This window comes from Stenella coeruleoalba (assembly GCF_951394435.1).
Source record: "Stenella coeruleoalba genome assembly, chromosome: 1".
NCBI lineage: Eukaryota > Metazoa > Chordata > Mammalia > Artiodactyla > Delphinidae > Stenella > Stenella coeruleoalba.
Window position 1 is genome coordinate 150,268,379 of NC_137169.1, and position 21,479 is coordinate 150,289,857.

The 21,479-nt window shown below is 34.8% G+C and overlaps 1 protein-coding gene across 1 annotated transcript in view; it reads right to left on the bottom strand.

The window, feature by feature from the left end:
• Nucleotides 1-21,479, bottom strand: part of CATSPERE (catsper channel auxiliary subunit epsilon) — a gene marked incomplete at its 3' end in the record, with an annotated part of 242,258 nt that overhangs the window by 148,056 nt on the left and 72,723 nt on the right. Inside the window, exon 8 of the mRNA XM_079916436.1 lies at nt 19,782-19,888. Within this exon, the coding sequence (XP_079772562.1) occupies nt 19,782-19,888 (107 nt within the window). The remainder of the gene's footprint in view (nt 1-19,781; nt 19,889-21,479) is intronic.

Genomic DNA, 21,479 nt, shown 5'->3' on the forward strand with positions numbered 1-21,479 from the left:
CCCCTCCCTAAATATTGTTAAATACTGATTAAGTTTCTTTGCTCAACTTCTATATTTCCTTTTGAGTCACCTTTAAAAAATTGTATTTTTCTAGAATGTTTTCTCTTTAAGTTTTCAAATGTATTGGTCTATAACTGTTTATGTATCTGCTACATCTCTAAAGTATGTTTGTTTTTAAAACCTAGATTAGTCTTTCCACATTTTTTCACATTACTTGTTCATGTAAAACCTTTTATCTCAACTCAGTGCCACCTCTAAGATGGTATCTAAATGGATCTCTCTATATTATCACCTAGAGTATTTCTTTCATAGTTCTTGATACAACATATTATATTGTTTACATATTGTTAATTATCCATTTCCCATCTTAGAATTTGAATTAGAATAATTTGAATTCCCAATTAAAATTTGAATACAGAAGGTAGGGACCTTGACTATATCCCTAGTTTCTAACAGTAGCTTGATTAGTAGATGTACAACAAACATGTGTTGAAACAATTGTGGAAACCAATTGACATACATGTGCCAAAAAATTAAGTTAAATCTATACTTAATCTGTATCTAGTTACCATAATGTTGAATTTGTTTTTTTTATTAGCTAGACATATAACATTTTATTTTATTAAAGTACAGTTGACATACAATATTATGTTCATTTCAGGTATACAACATAGTGATCTGACAATCAAATAAATAACAAAATGATCACCATGATAAATTTAGTAACTATCTGTTACTAAAATTATTACAGTATGATTGACTATATTACTTATACTGTATATTACATCCCTGTGACTTATTTTATAATTACAGGTTTGTACCTCTTAGTTCCCTTCACTTATTTCTCCTTCTAATAATTTTGTTACTAGTGTATAGAAATGCAACAGCTTTCTATATGCTAATTTTGTTTCCTGCATCTTTACTGAATTTATTTTTTAGTTCTAATAGTATTTTGGTGGGATCTATAGGATTTTTAATATATATAATACCATGTCATCTGCAAACAGTTTTACTTTTTCCTTTCCAATATGGATTAATTTTATTTATTTTTAATGTCTGATTGCTGTGGATAAGACTTTTAATACTATGTTGGTGAAAGTGGAGAGAGTGGGCATCCTTGTGTTGTTTCTGATCGTAGGGAAATGCTTTCAGCATTTCACCGAGTATGATATTAGCTGTGGGTTTGTCATATGTGGTCTTTATTATGTTCAGGTATGTTTCTTTTATACCCACTTTGTTCAGAGTCTTTATCATAAATGGAATTTGTGAAAAGTTCTCTTCTGCATCTATTGAGGTGATCACATGATTTTTATCCTTCATTTCATTAATGTGGCATATCTCATTGATTTGTGGATATTGAATCATCCTTGTTTTCCCAGGATAAATCTCACTTGATTATGGTGTATGATCCTTTTAATGAATTATTGGAAGTTGGTTTGCTAATATTTTGTTGAGTAATTTTGCATCTGTGTTCACTAGTGATATTGACTTGTAATATTCTTGTTTGTAATGTCTAGGTCTGGTTTTAGTATCAAGTTGATGCTGGCTTCATTGAATTAGTTCCTGCTCAATTTTTTTTTTTTGAATAGTTTGAGAAGTTATTAAGTCTTCATTAAATGTTCGGTAGAATTCACCTGTAAAGCCGTCTAGTCCTGGACTTTTGTTTGTTAGAATTTTTTGATTACTGATTCAATTTCATTACTAGTGATTGGTCTATGCAGATTTTCTATTTCTTCCTGATTCAGTCTTAGAAGATTGTATGTTTTTAGGAATTTATCCATTTCTTCCAGGTTGTCCTATTTGTTGGCATATAATTTTTCATAGTCATTCCTTATAATATTTTGTATCTCTGTGGTGTCAGTTGTAGCTTCTCTTTTATTTCTGAGTTTATTTATCTAGTCCAACTCTCTTTTTTCTTGATGTGTCTGGCTAACGTTTTATCAACTTTGCTTATCCTTTCAAAGAACCAACTCATTTCATTGACCCTTTCTTCCCTCCTTCCTTCCTTTTTTGTCTCTGTTTTATTTGTTTCCACACTCTGGTTGTCACTATTTCTTTCCTTCTACTAACTTTGGGCTTTGTTTGTTCTTCTTTTTCTAGTTCCTTTAGGTGTAAGTTTAGGTTGTTTGTTGGTAATTTTTCTTCTTTCCTGATGTAGACCTTTATTGCTGTAAACTTGCCTTTTAGAACTGCCTTTGCTGCATCCCATAGACTTTTTTTTAAAAATAAATTTATTTATTTTATTTTTGGCTGCGTTGGGTCTTAATTGCTGAGCATGGGCTTCCTCTAGTTGTGGCAAGTGGGGGCTACTCTTCGTTGCAGTGTGCAGGCTTCTCATTGTGGTGGCTTCTCTTGTTGTGGAGCATGGGCTCTAGGCACACAGGCTTCAGTAGTTGTGGCACACGGGCTTAGTTGCTCCGTGGCATGTGGGATCTTCCCAGACCAGGGCTCGAACCTGTGTCCCCTGCATTGGTAGGTGGATTCTTAACAAATGCGCCACCAGGGAAGCCTCACCCCATAGACTTTAGAATGTTGTATTTCCACTTTTATTTGTCTCAAGGTATTGGTTTATTTTCTTTGGTATCTTCAATGACCCAATGGTTGTTTAGACTCCATGTGCTTGTGTTTTTTCTAGTTTCTTATTGTAGGTGATTTCTAGTCTCATACCATTGTGACTGGAAAAGATGCTTGATATGATTTCAATCTTTTTCAATGTATTGAGACTTCTTTTGTGTCATTACATGTAATCTATCCTGGAGAATATTCCATGTGTACTTGAAAGAATGTGTATTCTGATGTTTTTGGGTGGAATGCTTTGGATGCATCTCGTAAGGTAGCCTGATTTAATGTGTCATTTTTTCAACATCTTTATTGGAGTATAAATGCTTTACAATGTTGTGTTAGTTTCTGCTGTATAACAAAGTGAATCAGCTATATGTATACATATACCCCATATGCTCTCCCTCTTGAGCCTCCCTCCCACCCTTCCTATCCCATCCCTGTAGGTCGTCACAAAGCCTGGAGTTGATCTCCTTGTGCTATCCAGCATCTTCCCACTAGCCATCCGTTTTACATTTGGTAGTGTATATATGTCAATTCTACTCTCTCACTTCATCCCAGCTTCCCCTTCCCCCTCGTGCCCTCAAGTCCATTCTGTACATCTGCGTCTTTGTTCCTGCCCTGCCACTAGGTTCATCAGTACTGCTTTTTAAAATTCCATATATATGCATTAGCATACAGTATTTATTTTTCTCTTTCTGACTTACTTCACTCTGTATGACAGACTCTAGGTCCATCCACCTCACTAGAAATAACTCAATTTCGTTCCTTTTTATGGCTGAGTAATATTCCAATGTATATATGTGCCACATCTTCTTTATCCATTCATCTGTTGAGGGACATTTAGGCTGCTTCTCTGTCCTGGTTATTGTAAATAGTGCTTCAGTGAACACTGTAGTACATGTCTCTTTTTGAATTATGGTTTTCTAAGGGTATATGCCCAGTAGCGGGATTGCTGGGTCATATGGTAACTCTATCTTTAGTTTTTTAAGGAAAATCCATACTGTTCTCCATAGTGGCTGTATCAATTTACATTCCCACCAACAGTGCAGGAGGTTTCCCTTTTTATGTCAGTGTTTCCTTATTGGTTTTCTGTCTAGATAATCCATCCATTAATATAAGTGGTGTTTAAAGAACCCTACTGTTTTTGTATTACTGTGAATTTCTTCTGTTCTGTCTGTTAATATTTGCTTTATGTATTTAGGTGTTCCTATGTTGGGTGCATATATATTTACAAGTGTTATATATTCTTCTTGGATTGATCCCCTTACCATTAATTATGTTCTTCTTTGTCTCTTATTACAGCCTGTGTTAAAGTTTATTTTGTCCGATATAAATATTGTTACCCCCAGCTATCTTTTTGCTTCTGTTTGTGTGGAATACAAGTATTCCTTGGAGATATTACAGGTTCAGTTCCAGACCATTGTGATAAAGCATATATTGCAATAAAGCAAATCATACGAATTTTTTCATTTCCCAATGCATAGAAATGTTATGTGTACACTTACTATAGTTTATTGAGTGTGCAATATCATTTTCTAAAAGAACAATGTACATATCTTAATTAAAAATACATTATTGGTAAAAATTACAAACCAATATCTGAGTCTTCAGCTAGTTGTAATCATTTTGCAATAGTAACATCACAGATCACTGATCAAAAACCACAATAATTTATATAATAATATTACATTAAATATAATCAGCTAAATAATAATATAAATAATAATTAAAAGTTTGAAATATTGCAAGAATTACCAAAATGTGACACAGAGACACTAAGTGAGCAAATACTGTTGGAAAAAATGGTACTGATCTTGACAGATGCAGAGTTGCCAAAAGCCTTCAATTTGTAAAAAACACAATATCTGCAAAGTGCAATAAAGTAAAGCACAATAAAACAAAGTATGCCTGTATGTTTTTCCATCCCTTCACTTTCAGTCTGTGTGTGTTTCTTTAGATCTGAAGTGAGTCTCTTGTAGGCAGCATATATACGGATCTTGCTTTTAAATCCGTTCAGTCACTCCATGTCTTTTGATTGGAGCATTTAGTCCATTTCCGTTTAAAGTAATTATTGATAGATATGTACTTATGCAATTTTGTTAATTGTTTTCTGGTTATTTTTGTTGTTCTCTGTTCCTTTCTTCTTCTCCTATTCTCTTTCCTTGTATTTTGATGACTTTCTTTAGTACAATAGCTGTATTCCTTTCTCTTTATTTTTTGTGGCTCTATTATTGGTTTTTGGTTTGTGGTTACCATGAGGTTCTATTTTTCTTAATTAACTAATTTATTTAATATTTTATTTTTGGCTGCATTGGGTCTTCATTTCTGCACATGGGCTTTCTCTAGTCCCAGCGAGCAGGGGCTACTCTTCATTGCAGTGCATGGGCTTCTCATTGTGGTGGCTTCTCTCGTTGTGGAGCATGGGCTCTAGGTGTGTGGGCTTCAGTAGTTGTGGCTTGGGCTCTAGAGCACAGGCTCAGTAGTTGTGGCACAGGGGCTTAGTTGCTCTGCGGCATGTGGGATCTTTCCGGACCAGGGCTTGAACCCATATCCCCTGCATTGGCAGGTGGATTCTTAACCACGGCGCCACCAGGGAAGTCCATACCATGAGGTTCTTATATAACAACCTATGTACATAGCAGTCTATTTTAAAGTGATGCATGCTCTAAAGTGTTTGAGCATGTTCTAAAGGCACTATATTTTTACTCCCCCTCTCAAAGTTTTGTTTTTTACACCATCTTTTTGTTTTGTGTATTCCTTAACTAATTATTGTAGCTATACATGATTTTATTAGTTTTGTCTTTTAACCTTCATACTGGCTTTATAGTTGGTTGATCTATTACCTTTACCATAGTCTTGTCTTTACCAGTGATATTTTTTTCTTTCATAATTTTCGTATTTCTTCTTATGGTTTTTTATTTTTTTTCTGTTTAAAGAAGTCCTTTTAACATTTCTTGAAAGGTTAGTTTAGTTGTGATTAACTCCTTTAGCTTTTGCTTGTCTGGAAAACTCTTTAGCTCTCATTCAATACTGAATGATAATCTTGTTAGACAGGGTATCTTGGTTGGACGTTTTTTCCTTTCAGTACTTTGAACATGTTGTGCCACTCCCTTCTGGCCTGTAAAGTTTCTGCTGAAAAGTTAGCTGATATTCTTATGGGGATTTCCATGCATGTAAGTATTTGCTTTTCTCTTACTGCATTTAAGATTCTCTCTTCATATTTCACTCTTGGCATTTTAATTATAATGTGTCTTGGTGTGGACCATTTTGTGTTTATCTTGTTTGGGATTCTGTCATTCCTGGGCTTGGATGCTTGTTTCCTTCACCAGGTTAGGATAATTTTCAGCCATTATTTCTTCAAATAAGTTTGCTGCATTTTTTTCCTTTCTCTCTTTTTCTTCTGAGACCCCTAAAATGCAAAGATAACTACAACTGGTTGCCCCTCTAGTCCCTTAAATTATCCTCATTTTTGGGCTTTCTTTTGTCTTTTTCTGTTTTTTTTTTTCAAATTTTAATTAATTTATTTTTAAAATTTTTAATTGAAGTATAGTTAATTCACATTATTGTGTGTGTTAGTTTTAGGTGTACAGCACAGTGAATCTGTTCACAAAAGAATCTGAAAAAGGAGATATATATATATATATATTATTACAAAATATTGAATGTAGTTCCTGGTGTTATACAATAGGTCCTTGTAGGTTATGTATTTTATATAATAGTAGTGCGTATATGTTAATCCCAACTTCCTAATTTATCTCCCCCTGCCCCCTTCCCCTTTGGTAACCATAAATTTGTTTTCTAAGTCTGTGAGTCTATTTTGTAAATAAGTTCATTCGTATCTTTAAAAAAAATCCCACACATAAGTGATATCATATTATATTTTTCTTTCTCTGTTGATCTTACTTCAGTTAATATGATAACCTCTAGGTCCATCCATGTTGCTGCAAATGGCATTACTTCATTATTTTTTAAGGCCAAGTAAAATTCCATTGTATATATATGTCACATCTTCTTTATCCATTCACCTGTAGATGAACATATAGGTTGCTTCCATGTCTTGGTTATTGTAAATAGTGCTGCTATGAACATTGAGGTACATGTATCCTTTCAAATTATAGTTTTCTCCAGATGTATACTCAATAGTGGGATTGCAGGATCATACTCTCTATTTTTAGATTTTTAAGGAACTTCCATACTGTTCTCCATAGTGGCTATACCAATTTATATTCCTACCAACAGTGTAGGAGGGTTCCTTTTTCTCCACACCCTCTACAGCATTTATTATTTGTAGACTTTTTGATGATGGTCACTCTTAGTGGAGTGAAGTGATAACTCATTGTAGTTTTGATTTGCATTTCTCTAATAATTAGCAAGGTTGAGCATCTTTTCATGTGCTTGTTGGCCATCCTTATGTCTTCTTTGGAGAAATGTCTATCTAGATCTTCTGCCCATTTATTGATTGGGTTGTTTTTGTTTGCTTATTTGCTTTGTTATTGAGTTGTATGAGCTGCTTGTATATTTTGGAAATAAATCTCTTTTCAGTTGCATCATTTTCTCCCATTCAGTAGGTTGTCCTTTCATTTTGTTTATGGTTTCCTTTGCTGTGCAAAAGCTTTTAAGTTTCATTAGGTCCCATTTGTTTATTTTTGCTTTTATTTCCATTTCTCTGGGAGATGGACCCCCCAAAATATTGCTGTGATTTATGTCAAAGAGTGTTCTGCCTATGTTTTCCTCTAGGAGTTTTATAGCATCCAGTCTTATGTTTAGGCCTTTACTCCATTTTGAGTATTTTTGTGTATGGTGTTAGAGAATGTTCTAATTTCATTCTTTTACTTGTAGCTGTCCAGTTTTCACAGCTCCACTTGTTGAAGAGATGGTCTCTTCTCCATTGTATATTCTTGCCTCCTTTGTTGTAGATTAATTGACCATAGGTGCATGGGTTTATTTCTGGGCTTTCTATACATTTCCATTGATCTATATGTCTGTTTTTGTGCCAGTACAATACTGTTTTGATGATTGTAGCTTTGTAGTATAGTCTGAGGTCAGGGAGCCTGATTCCACCAGCTCCATTTTTCTTTTTCAAGATTGCTTCGGCTTTTTGAGGTCTTTTGTGTTTCCATACAAATTTTAAAATTCTTTGTTTTAGTTCTGTAAAAAATGCCATTGGTAATTTGATAGAGATTGCACTGAATCTGTAGATTGCCTTGGGTAGTATAGTCATTTTAACAGTATTGATTCTTCCAATCCAAGAACACGGTATATCTTTCCATTTGTTTGTGTCATCTTTAATTTCTTTCATCAACATCTTATAGTTTTCGGAGTACAGGTCTTTTGCCTCTTTAGGTAGGTTTATTCCTAGGTATTTTATTGTTTTTGATGCGATGGTAAATGGGATTGTTTCCTTAATCTCTCTTACTGAAATCTGTTGTTAGTGTATATAAATGCAACAGATTGCTGTGTATTAATTTTGCATCCTGCAACTTTACTGAATTCATTGATGAGCTCTCATAGTTTTCTGGTCTTTTTTGCTGTATTGATTGGGTAATTTCCACTAGCCTGTCTTCCAGATCCATTTTTCTGTATCATCTAATCTGCTATTGGTTCCCTCTAGTGTATTTTTTATTTTGGTTATTGTATTCTTTAGCTTTGATTCCTTTTAAAATATATTCTATCTCTTTGTTGTAGTTCTCACTGTGTTCCTCCATTTCACTCTTGAGTTTGGTGAGTATTTTTATGACCATTACTTTGAACTCTTTATCTGGATGGTTGCTAATCCGTTTCATTTACTTCTTTTTTTTTTTTTTTTTTTGAGGTTTTTTCTAATTCTTTCATTTGGAACATATTCTTTTGTCTCATTTTGCCTAACTCTTTGTGTTTGTTTCTGTGTATTAGGTAGATTAGCTACTTTCCCCAGTATTAAAAGAGTGGCTTTATGTAGGAGGTGTCCTGTGTGGTCCAGTAGTGTGGTACCCCCTGGTAGCCACAGCCAGGTACTCCAGGAGTGTTCCTTGTGTAAGCTGTATGTCCTCCTCTCATGGCAAGACCATGCTTGCCTCAGGCATGCTAGTGTTCAGGGCTGGCCTCTGTACAGTGGGCTATGAGTTCTGGTTGCAACTGTTGCAAGTGCCCTACTATGCAAGGCTTGCCTCTGAGGCAGGGATCACTTTGAGGGGATGCCAGTGGCAGCTGAGGGTGCCCAATAGGACTGGTAGGGAAAGTGCTTTTGAGGGGATTTGGTGCTTGTTGGAGGCATCCACTGGAACTGGTGGGGTGGGAAGGCCATTTAGGAGAGTTTCCAGTACCAACTGAGGGTGGCTGCCAGGTGTGGTGGGGCAGGGGGCCACTTTGAAGGGGCTCTGGTGCTAGTGGATGCTACCCACTGGAACTGGTGTATTGGGAGGCCGCTTTAGAAGGGCTGTGCTGCTGGCTGGGTCTGGCGGTAAGGGGGGGCATTTGGAGGACTCTAGTGACAGCTGAGGGTGACTGCTGGGTCTGGTGGGGTGGGGGGGATCACTTTGGAGTAGCACCGACTGTATCAGGTCCACAGATGAACCCAGAACAGGGCAATCAGTATTAATAGTTTAAATAGGGAGAGTCAGATATGGTGCCTGCCAGCACTGGGACAGCTAGGTAGAGGGCGAGCCATAAACAAACAACAACAAATCTGATGCTCACCAGCTCCTCGGTACCCAGAGAAAGTTCCAACAGATCTCTGCCCCTGAGGCATAGGCCCTAAAATTAGTCAATACATCTCCTTCACGTATGACCCAGGTGCTTTTCAGACTGCTGCCCCTGTGCTGGGACTTGGAGGGAGTGAATATTTGCATGCACCATTTAACAGCAAATTTTTGGTTTCTTACAGCTGTCTGGCCCTCCTAGACATAAAGACCACTGGTTTTCAAAGCCAGATATTATGGGAAATCATCTTCCCAGTGCAGGTCACCCAGGCTGGGGGGCCTGATGTGGGGCTGAGCCCTCACTCCTCAGGGGATGACTTCCAAGTCTATGATATCCCTCCTGCCATTGGGTGGCAATGCCAGCAGTATGAGTCGCAGTTAGACTGTCTTGGCCACTCCTACCCATCTCAATGTGGTTTTTCCTTTTTATCTTTAGTTGTGGAATATCTTTTCTGTTAGTCTTCAGGTTGTTCTCAGAGATAGTCTCTCTATATGTAGTTGTAATTTTGGCATATCCATGGGAGGAGGCATAACCAGGCAGCATCTTACTACTCCACCATCTTGTCCTGACAATATTTGATAATAAAGTTGAATTTCTGAATAGGTTTGCTTCCTAAAAATGGCAAAGAGCTTTTGCGTGATGTTCAAAATTTTATTTAATAGTTCTATGGATATTAGAATATAAACTTGAGACTATACATTTATTAGAATATAGTGGAAATTTGAGTTAGCTCATTATGTCTATCTTAGGAGACTGATTTTTACCCACTGATGTTGGTGATAATTAATTCACTATGTTATTATTAATTTAGCTCTAATTAACCCAACTGGATAAAAATATCTATGCAAATATTCTTAATATAAGGAACATAGCTTAAGAAGGAAATGTTTGAAAATATATTTCTCCATGAAAAACATATTTGTAAGTAGGATAATGTGACTTATAGCAGTATAAAGCTAGGCAAAAACTTAACTTCTTACAGCAGAATAGATTTCCCACCTGATAAGTTTTTAAGTTATTTCAACTTTTGTTTTTTCTTTGCAAAATATTCTAAAATTTCAGCTTTGCTCAGCTATAATTGACAAATACAACTGTAAGATATTTAAAGTGTACATCACTTGATATACATACATAATGTGAAAGGATTCCCTCCCACTCACTCTGGTTAATTAACATCCATCATCTCACACATTTATCTTTCTTTCTTTGTTTTTTGGTGAGAACATTTAAGTTCTACTCTCTTAGCAACTTTCAAGTATACAGTGTATCAACTACAGTCACCACATTTTTCATTAGAGCCTCAGACTTTACTCATCTTATAACAGAAAGTTCATACATTTCTTACCAACCTCTCCCTATTTCCCTCACCCCCAAGCCCTAGTGACCACTGTTTCTCTGAGTTTGACTTTTTTTTTCAGATTCCACATATAACTAATACCATGAAGTATCTCTTGTCTTTGTCTGGCTTATTTCACTTAGCATAATGCCCTCAAAGTCCATCCATGTTGCCAAATGGCAGGATTTTCTTCTTTATCATGGCTGAATAATATCCCATAATATAGAGATAGTCTACTGTGAACAATGCTGATGTAGACATAGGAATGCATATATCTCATTATCCTGTTTTCCTTTCCTTTAGAGATATACCCAGAAGTGGGATTGCTTGATCATATGGTAGTTCTATTTTTAATTTTTTGAGAAAGCTCCATACTGTTTTCCATAAGGCTGTACCAATTTACATTCCCACCAACAGAGCACAAGAGTTCTCTATTCTCCACATCCTTGCCAACACTTGTTAACTCTTGTCTTTTTGATGATGATCACTCTAACAGGTATGAAGTGATATTTCATTGTGGTTTTGATTTGCATTTCCCTTGTGATTAGTGATGTCAGGCACATTTTCAGGTATTTGTTGGCCACTTATATGTCTTCTTTGGGAAAATGACCATTTAGTTCCTCTGTTTTATATCCGATTTTGGTGGTGTTGTTGCTATTGAGTTGCATGAGTTCTTAATATATTTTGGATATTAACCCCAATCAGATACATGATTTGCAATTAATTGCTCCCATTCGATAGGTTGCCTTTTTATTTGTTGAATTGGCTTTTGGTGTCAGATCCAAAATATCAGTGCCAAGACTGATGTCAAGGAGCTTACCATCTATGTTTTCTTCTACGAATTTTATGGTTTCAGGTCACACATTTAAGTCTTTAATCTCATTTCAGGTTCATTTTTGTGTATGATGTAGAATAAGTTTCCAGGTTTATTCTTTTGCATGTTGCAGTTTCCCAACACAATTTATTGAAGAGACTATCATTTCTCCATTGTATATTTTGGGTTCTTTGTCATCAATTAACTGACCATGTATACATGGGTTTATTTCGGGGCTCTTGATTCTGTACCATTAACCTATGTGTTTTTATGCACATACCATACTTTTTTGATTACTACATCTTTGTAATACAGTGTAATGTCAGGTAGTGTGATGCTTCCAGTTTTGTTCTTATTTCTCAAGATTATTTGGTTATTTGAGGTCTTTTGCAGTTCCATACAAATTTTAGAATTGTTTGTTCTATTTCTGTAAAAATTGCCAATGGAATCTTGATAGGGATTGCATTGAATCTGTAGATTACTTTGGATGGTATGGACATTTAAACAATATTAGTTATCTATATGAGCATGTAATGTATTTCCATTTATTTATGTCTTTGATTTTTTTTTCATCAATGTCTCATAGTTTTCAGTGTACAGATCTTTTACCACTTTAGTTAAATTTAATCCTATGTATTTTATTCTTTTGATGAAACTGTAAATGGGATTGTTTTCTGAGTTTCTCTTTCTGATAGTTCATTGTTAGTGTATAGAAATACAACGGGTTTTTGTATATAGATTTTGTACCCTGCAATCTACTGAATTTCTAAATTAGTTCTCATAGTTTTTGGAGGAGTCTTTAGGGTTTTGTATACATAAGATCATGTCATCTATAAAAAGAGACAGTTTTACTTCTTCCTTTCCAATTTAGGTGCCTTTTATTCTATTTTTTGCCTAATTGCTCTGGCTAGGACTCCTAGTTCTATGTTGAATGTAAGTGGTGAGAGAGGGCCTTCTTGTCTTGTTCCTGACCTTAGAGAAAAAGTTTCCAGCTTTTCGTCATTGATTATAAGGTTTACTGTGGACTCGTCATATATGGCCTTTATTATACTCACCTTTATTATGTATGTTCCCTCTATACTCACTTTCTTGAGAGTTTTTGTCATGAATTGATGATAAAATTTGCCAAATGATCTTTCTGTATCTATTGAAATAAACTATGATTTTTATCCTGCATTTTGTTAATCTGGTGTATTAACACTGATTGATTTGTGTGTGTTGAAACATCCTTGCATCCCTGAAATGAATCCCACTTGATCATGGTGTATGAGCCTTTAAAGGTATTGTTAAATTTGGTTTTCTTGAGAATTTTTACGTTTATATTCATCAGGTATTGGCCTGACGTTTTCTTTTCTTTTAGTGATCTTTTCTGGTTTTTGGTATCAGGGTAATTTTAGCCTTGAAAAATGAGTTTGGAAGATTTCCCTCTTCTTCTATTTTTTGGAAGAGTTTGAAAAGGATTGGTAGTAAGTCTTCTTTAAATATTTGGTACAATTCACCACAAAGTATTCTTAAATAAACATACATATACAAATGCTTTACATACTCATGCTAGTATTTCTATAGAAAAAATTCTTAGAAGTGGGAATGTTAAGTCATAGGTTACATTTATTTAAAATATACATTCTGCAGCAATCTTCCTCCAAAATATTTTAAACAAGTCTATATTTTTCAACTTACCTGTTTTACCAATTCACACTCCCAATATTTCCCTATGTTCTCCCCAAACCTAATCTCCTTCTCCATCTTCTTCTTCACTTCCTCCTCTCCTCTTCAGAAATCTTCTTCCTTCCCTTCCTCCTCCTCCTCATTCTATTACATTTTTCTTCTTATTACCCTTCTTCCTTTGGTCATATTACATTTGTTGGGATTATAAATACAATGTGGGAGAACAAGTAAAAATAGGTATGCTTTTATTTTTCATGATGTAATGAGAATAATTCATGTTTTATCAATTAACTTAGTCTCTGATATGTATATTTGTTTTAAGTTAAGCAAATTTTCTCCTAATTCCAACTTATTAACTGTTTATAAAGTCAAAAATGCATGTTAGATTTTATCAAAAACTCTTTTCATACCTATTGTAAACAATTATGTCATTTTTTCCCTTTAATCTATTACTATAGTAAATTACATTAATTTCCTAATGTTGAAGCATCTTTGCATATGTAACCACACTCTAGAAGTTTTAAAGTCATGCTGAAAAATAAAGTGGTGTTGATTTTAATATAGTAACAATGCATCTATATTAAAAGAAAAATTAACATTCTTGAGCTCTGTCTGCCCAATTTTTTATATTTGAACTATGCTAGCCTTACATAATGAATTGAAAAGATTTCCATATTCTTAAACATATGTTATATAGTTTGAATAATATAGAGATTATTATTTTATGCCAATAGCCTTAGGAGAATTTGCTTACAAAACCATCTGGGCTTGATGTCTTGAAGAAGGAGATTAATTTTATTACCATTTCAATTTTATATATCTTTAAAAGAAAAAAACTTTCTAAAAAACAAGTGACATGACAGTCATCACATAATATTTTAACAGTAGTTCCTGAATATCTAAATATCCAGACAGTATTTAAGTTAAATATATTTTAATTTATATGTTCCTCCACCAACTCTCTCTTTTTTTTTCTTTGTAATTTAGTTTTTGAAGGAATGAGTTTACTGGGTAATATTTTTAAATATAAAACAACAAGGTTGGTCATGTGCATGCCCAAGACTGTGCCTTTTGAGGGATGACCTCAGAGGCTTCATATTGTGGGGGAAATAAACTTCACTAAAATAGTCCAGTCAATCACTAAACAAATAAGCAAGGAAACAAAAAATAACAATCCACTAGAGGGACTAAACAGTAGATTTGAAATGTCAGAAGAAAGAACTACTGAACTTGTAGGATGATTGAGATTATGCAATCCAAAGAAGAAAGAGAGGGAAAAAAAGTAAAGAAAAATGTGTAGAACCTCAGTGAAATGTGTGACATCATTAACTGCATCAACATATATGTAGCTGGAGTGTCAGAAGAAAAGGAGAGAAAAAAATGAGGGAAAAATTTGAACAATAGCTGAAAACTTCCCAAATTTTATGAAAATCAATCTATATATTTAAGGAGCTCAAAAAACTCCAGGTAGGATCAATACAAAGAGATCCACACACTGAACACCATAGCAAAAATGTTGAAAGCCAAAGTAAAGGAAAATCTCAAAAACAGCAGGAGAAAATCAACACATTACAAAGAAGGAACACCCCCTCACCCAACACACACACACACACACACCAAATTAAAAGCTGACTTCTTATAAGAAATAATGGAGGGCAGAGGCAGTGGAATCACATATTTAAAGTGTGGAGAGAAAAATACTCAACAGAAATTCCATATCCAGCAAAACTATTTTTCAAAAATGAAGTAGAAAGTAAGACTTTTCCAGATACACAAAAAGTAGAGAACTTGTCATAGAAAATCTGCGTTATAAGAAATACTAAAGGAAGTTCTTCAGGTTGAAAGCAAGACACAGCACACAGTAATTCAAATCCACATTTAAAAAAACACAAAAAACAATGGTAAAGGTAATTATACAATTATAAAAGAGTATAAATGGGGCTTCCCTGGTGGCACAGTGGTTGAGAATCCGCCTGTCAGTGCAGAAGACATGGGTTCCAGCCCTGGTCTGGGAAGATCCCACATGCTGCAGAGCAACTAAGTCTGTGCACCATAACTACTGAGCCTGCGCTCTAGAGACCACGAGCCACAACTGCTGAGCCCATGCACCACAACTACTGAAGCCCATGCACCTAGAGCCCGTGCTCTGCAATGAGAAGCCACCATGATGAGAAGCCCGCACACTGCAACAAACAGTAGCCCCCACTCGCCGCAACTAGAGAAAGCCATGCACAGCAATGAAGACACAACACAGCCAAAAAAAAAAAAAGAGTATAAATGTATGTTTCTCCGTTTTTCTCTTAACTGATTTTAAAAGCAATTTTATAAAGCAACATGTGTTTAATTGTATTGTTGGGCTTATAACATAAAAATATAATATATTAGGTAATAATAAGATTATAGAGAGGGATGGGAACACAGCTATATTGGAGAAAGGAAATGACAACAGATGATAACTCAAATCCATAGGAACAAATGAAGAAAACCAGATATGGTAAATAAGGAAGTTAATACAAGTTCTATACATGTATACTGGCTCTCCTTTCTTCCCCCAGCTTCTTTAAAAGGTATAAAATTACTCAAGCTAATAGTTATAACAATGTGTCATTGGGTTTATAGCATATATAGATATAATAATATGCATAACAATAGTGGCAAACAAGGCCAGTTGGGGGAGGAAATAGGAATGCTTTCCTATATCTCACTGGAATTAAGTTAGCATAAATCTGAATTAGATTCTGATTTTATATATATATATATATATATATATATATATATATATAGCCTGCCCTAGATGAAAAACTAAGAAAATATTTCAAACAATATAGTGAAAAAAATTAATGTAATTAAATTGTTACACACTGAAAATAATACTAAAGAAAACAGTAGAGGAGGAATACATGAAAAAAAGACATAAGAAATATATTAAATGAAAAGAAGATGACAGACATAAATCCAACTATGTCAGTAATAACCTTAAATGTGAGAGGACTAAGCAGACCAGTGAAATGTCAGAGACTAGGTAACAAAAGAAGATACAACTATATGCTGTCTATAGGAGATGCATTTTAGATTCTAAAATACAAATAGGTTGGGAAAAAAAGGATGAGAAAAATATATCATGCAAAGGAGTGGATATACTAATATCAGACAAAATACATTTTAAAACAAAATTAAAAGTTCCAAAAATAAAGAGGAACATTTTATAATGTTGAATGGTCTGTCCATCAGGGAAGTATAACGATTATAAATGTATTCATCTGACAACAGAGACATAAAATACGTGATGCAAAACCTGACAGAAAAAAGGGAGAAAGAAATAATTCAACAATAATAGTTGTAGACTTTGATATACCACTTTCAATAATGGGTAAAACAACAAGCAGAAGATCAACAAGGAAACAGAAGACATGAATAACACTATAAGCCAGCTAGACCTAACAGACGTCTATAGAACACTCCACCCAACAACAGAAAACTAAAAATTCTTCATAAGTGTACATGGAAAGTTCTCCAGGACAGACCACATGTAAGGCCATAAAATAAACCTCAATATATTTAAAAGGATTGAAATCATATAAAGTATTTTCTCTGACCACAAAGAAGTGAAATTAGATACCATATGATCCAGAAATTTAACTCTTAGGTATATATGCAAGAGAAATGAAAAATGTCCACACAAAACTTGTATATAAATGTTCATAGCAGCACTATTCATAATAGACCCAAAGCAGAAGCAACTGAAATGTTCAGAAACTAAAGAATGAATAAATGAAATTTATTCATTGGTGGTTGGTATACCTATAAAATGGAGTATTACTTGGCAATAAAAAGAAATGAAATACATTTGGCCTTTGCACAATGCAGGGGTCAGGGTGCTGCCTCCCCTACCACCCACCTCCTCCAACAGTCAAAAGTCTGTGTATAACTTTACAGTTGGCTCTCCATACACTTAGTTCCACATCCGTGGGTTCAACCAACTGTAGATTGTGTAGCACTGTAGTACATATGTATTGAAAAAAAAGATCTGTGTATAAGTGGACCTGTGTAGTTTAAACCCTTGTTGTTCAAGGGTCAACTGTACTGCTATATGTTACAACATGGATGAACCTTAAAAACATTATGCTAACAGAAAGAAGCCAGTCACAAAACAACATATATTGTATGATCCTCTTGATATGAAACAATCCAGAATAAGCAAACCACAGAGACAGAAAATAGATTAGCAGTGTTAAGGGCTGGGGGAGGAGGGAATGGGGTTTCTTTTTGGGTTGATAAAGATGTTCTAGAATTAGATAGTGGTTGCACAACTCTGTGAATATCCTAAAAATCATTGAATTGTACACTTTAAAAGGGTGAATTGTGTAGTATATGAATTATATCTCAATAAAGCTGTTAAAAATAGAGAAGAAACAAATGGTACCAATAACCTTCCTACCTGCCTGCTAAATGAGACAAGGCCTTTGGCTTGGTTTTATAGCAACTGCTTCTCCTCCCTCCCTAACACCCAAAGTTTTATAAGATCAGCAGGAATTTCAGCTCCAGATTAATATTTTATCTCTCTAAATGGCACCCTCTACTTTAACCATGAATTGAACTTCTTTGCATCTCCTAGAATGCATCTGCTTTCTTAGGTCTCTGTTTGAAGGCCCTCTTATGTGTTGCCCTGCTCTTTGAAAGCTTCCTCCAATTGGCTCACTTTTATTTCTTTTCAATAGTGCAGATGTCACCTCTTTAGGAACGTCCTCCCTGAGGCTTAGTTAGTGCACCCTCGAAGCCTTAGTTTCTGTACCATCTATATATTTCACTTCACCCTGGGCTCACTTCTATCATAGCATCTATTTGTTTACTTGTCTCCCCCACTAAACTATAATGTCAATGACTGCAAGTATTGTATCTTTTAGTTATAAGCACCTTGCCCTGTGCCTAGGTGCTCAATAGATTAAGAAAGCCTGTCTAGCCGTATGTAAATCAATGAAATTAAAACAAATACTCACACCATACATAAAAATAAACTCAAAATGGCTTGAAGACTTAAATATAAGATATAACACCATAAAACTCTTAGATGAGAACATAGGCAAAACATTCTCTGACATAAATTGTACCAATGTTTTCTTAGGTTAGTTTCCCAAGGTAATAGAAATAAAAGCAAAAATAAACAAATGGGACCTAATCAAACTTACAAGCTTTTGTATAGTAAAGGAAACCATAAACAAAATGAAAAGACCACATGCGGACTGGGAGAAAATATTTGCAAATGATGTGACTTACAAGGGATCAATGTGCAAAATATACAAACAGCTCATATAACTCAATACCAAAAAAAAAAAAAAGCAATTGAAAAATGGTCAGAAGATCTTCTCCAAGGAAGATATACAGATGGCCAACAGGCCCATGTAAAGATGCTCATCATCACTAATCATTAGAGAAATGCAAATCAAAACTATAATGAGGTACCACCTCACACCAGTCAGAATGGCCATCATTAAAAAGTCTACAAATAATAAATGCTGGAGAGGGTGTGGAGAAAAGGGAACCTTCCTGCACTGTTGGTGGGAATGTAAATTGGTGCAGCCACTATGGAAAGCAGTATGGAGGTTCCTCAGAAAACTAAAAATAGAGTTTCCATATGACACTGCAATCCTACTACTGGGCATATATCTGGACAAAACTATAATTTGAAAAGATTCATGCACCCCAATGTTCATTGCAGCACTATTTATAATAGCCAAGACACAGAAACAACCTAAGTGTCCATTGACAGATGAATGGATAAGAAGATGTGGTATTTATAAACAATAAAATATTACACAGCCATAAAAAAGAATGAAACAATGCCATTTGCAGCTACATGGATGGACTTAGAGATTATCATACTAAGTGAAGGAAATCAGAAAGAGAAAGACAAATACCATATGATATCACTTATATGTGGAATCTAAAATATGACACAAATGAACTTATCTACAAAACAGAAACAGACTTACAGACAGAGAACAGACTTGTGGTTGCCAAGGGAGAGGGGGAGTGGGGGAGGGATGGATTGGGAGATTGGGATTAGCATATGCAAACTATTATATATATGATGGATAAAAAACAAGGTCCTGCTGTGTAGCACAGGGAACTATATTCAATATCCTGTGATAAATCATAATGGAAAAGGATATAAAAAAGAATGTATATATGTATATGTATAACTGAATCACTTTGCTCTATGTAGAAATTAGCACAACGTTGTAAATCAACTATACTTCAATAAAATAAATTTTTAAAAAATGTTTGTCTAAACCCCATGATCACCTACTAACTTTAACAGTAACAGATTTTACTTCTCAGGGGTGTGTGACAGCACGTAAACCTGTGCACTGATGGTGGTAATGATCGTGATATCAGTCATATCACTGTGGCTCACTTTAAAGAACCAGCAGGAAACATTTTGAGATATTGCTAGGATTTGCCACTATCCTGAATGAGACTCTTGCATTGACCTTTAGCTATTAATACAAATTGTGAAACTATTGGAGTGTGACTGGTATTTTCTGAGTTGGTAACTATTTCTGATTATCACAATTTTAATGTGTTCAAAGAAGCTACTTGGAAATTACATATAAGATATTCCATGAAATTCCACTAGAGTTTTTAAATTTCTTGAGGTCTCTGATAATTATTTTACTTAATTTTAAACATAAATTTTATATCTGAAATTTAAAAATTAAATACCCATTCTTCATTTTTCTATGTGGAAAATAAACTTTTCTCCTCAGAACTGTATATATGGCAGGCTTCTGTCCCAAAGTGGCCAGCTGTTTGCTAAGTATTATGGAATTCTGCAAAAGAAAAAAAATTCCTCTTTTTAATCTTTTCAGAGCCAAAATTATTCGGAAATTACATCATGATATACTGAATTTATTATTTTAGTTAAGACATTGTTTATATTTATAAATTTACCACATTTTCAAGATTCAGCTTTGGTTTTTTCCCTACTATATAGCCTCCTCCCTATTAGAACCTTATGAATGATAAATGTCATAATTTCCAACATGTTGAAAACACTATGCACAATCAGAATCCTGAATAAACTGATATTATGGAGGCTCTTAAATAAATACACTTAGTTTTTAAATTTTATTTATTTATTTTCTTTTAACATCTTTATTGGAGTATAACTGCTTTACATTGTTGTGTTAGTTGCTGCTGTATAACAAAGTGAATCAGCTATATGTATGCATACATCCTCATATACCCTCTCTCTTGCGTCTCCCTCCTGCACTCCCTTTCCTACCCCTCTAGATGGTCACAAAGCACCGAGCTGATCTCCGTGTGCTATGCAGCTGCTTCCCACTAGCTATCTATTTTACAGTTGGTAGTGTATATATGTCAATGCTACTCTCTCACTTCGCCCAGCTTACACGTCCCCCTCCCCATGTCCTCAAGTCCATTCTCTACGTCTGCATCTTTATTCCTGTCCAGCCAATACGTTCATCAGAACATTTTCTTTTCTTTTACATTCCATATATATGTGTTAGCATATGGTATCTGTTTTTCTCTTTCTGACTTACTTTACTTTGTATGACAGACTCTAGGTCCATCCACCTCACTACAAATAACTCAATTTCATTTCTTTTTATGGCTGAGTAATATTCCATTGTATATGTGTGCCACATCTTCTTTATCCATTCATCTGTCAACGGACACTTAGGTTGCTTCCATGTCCTGGTTACTGCAAATAGTGCTACAATGAACATTGTGGTACATGACTTTTTTTGAATTATGGTTTTCTCAGGTTATATGCCCAGAAGTGGGATTGCTGAGTCATATGGTAGTTATATTTTTAGATTTTTAAGGAACCTCCACACGGTCCTCCATAGTGGCTGTATCAATTTACATTCCCACCAACAGTGCAAGAGGGTTCCCTTTTCTCCACACCCTCTCCACCATTTATTGTTTCTAGATTTTTTGATGATGGCCATTCTGACTGGTGTGAGGTGATACCTCATTGCAGTTTTGATTTGAATTTCTCTAATGATTAGTGGTGTTGAACATCCTTTCAAGTGTTTGTTGGCAATCTGTATATCTTCTTTGGAGAAATGTCTATTTGTGTCTTCTGCCCATTTTTGGATTGGGTTTTTGGTTTTTTTAAAATTGAGCAGCATGAGCTGCTTGTATATTTTGGAGATTAATCCTTTGTCAGTTGCTTCATTTGCAAATATTTTCTCCCATTATGAGGTCTGTCTTTTCATCTTGTTTATGGTTTCTCTTGCTGTGCAAAAGCTTTTAAGATTCATTAGGTCCCATTTGTTTATTTCCATTTTTCTAGGAGGTGGGTCAAACAGGATCTTGCTGTGATTAATGTCATAGAGTGTTCTGCCTATGTTTTCCACTAAGAGTTTAATAGTGTCTGGCCTTATATTTAGGTTT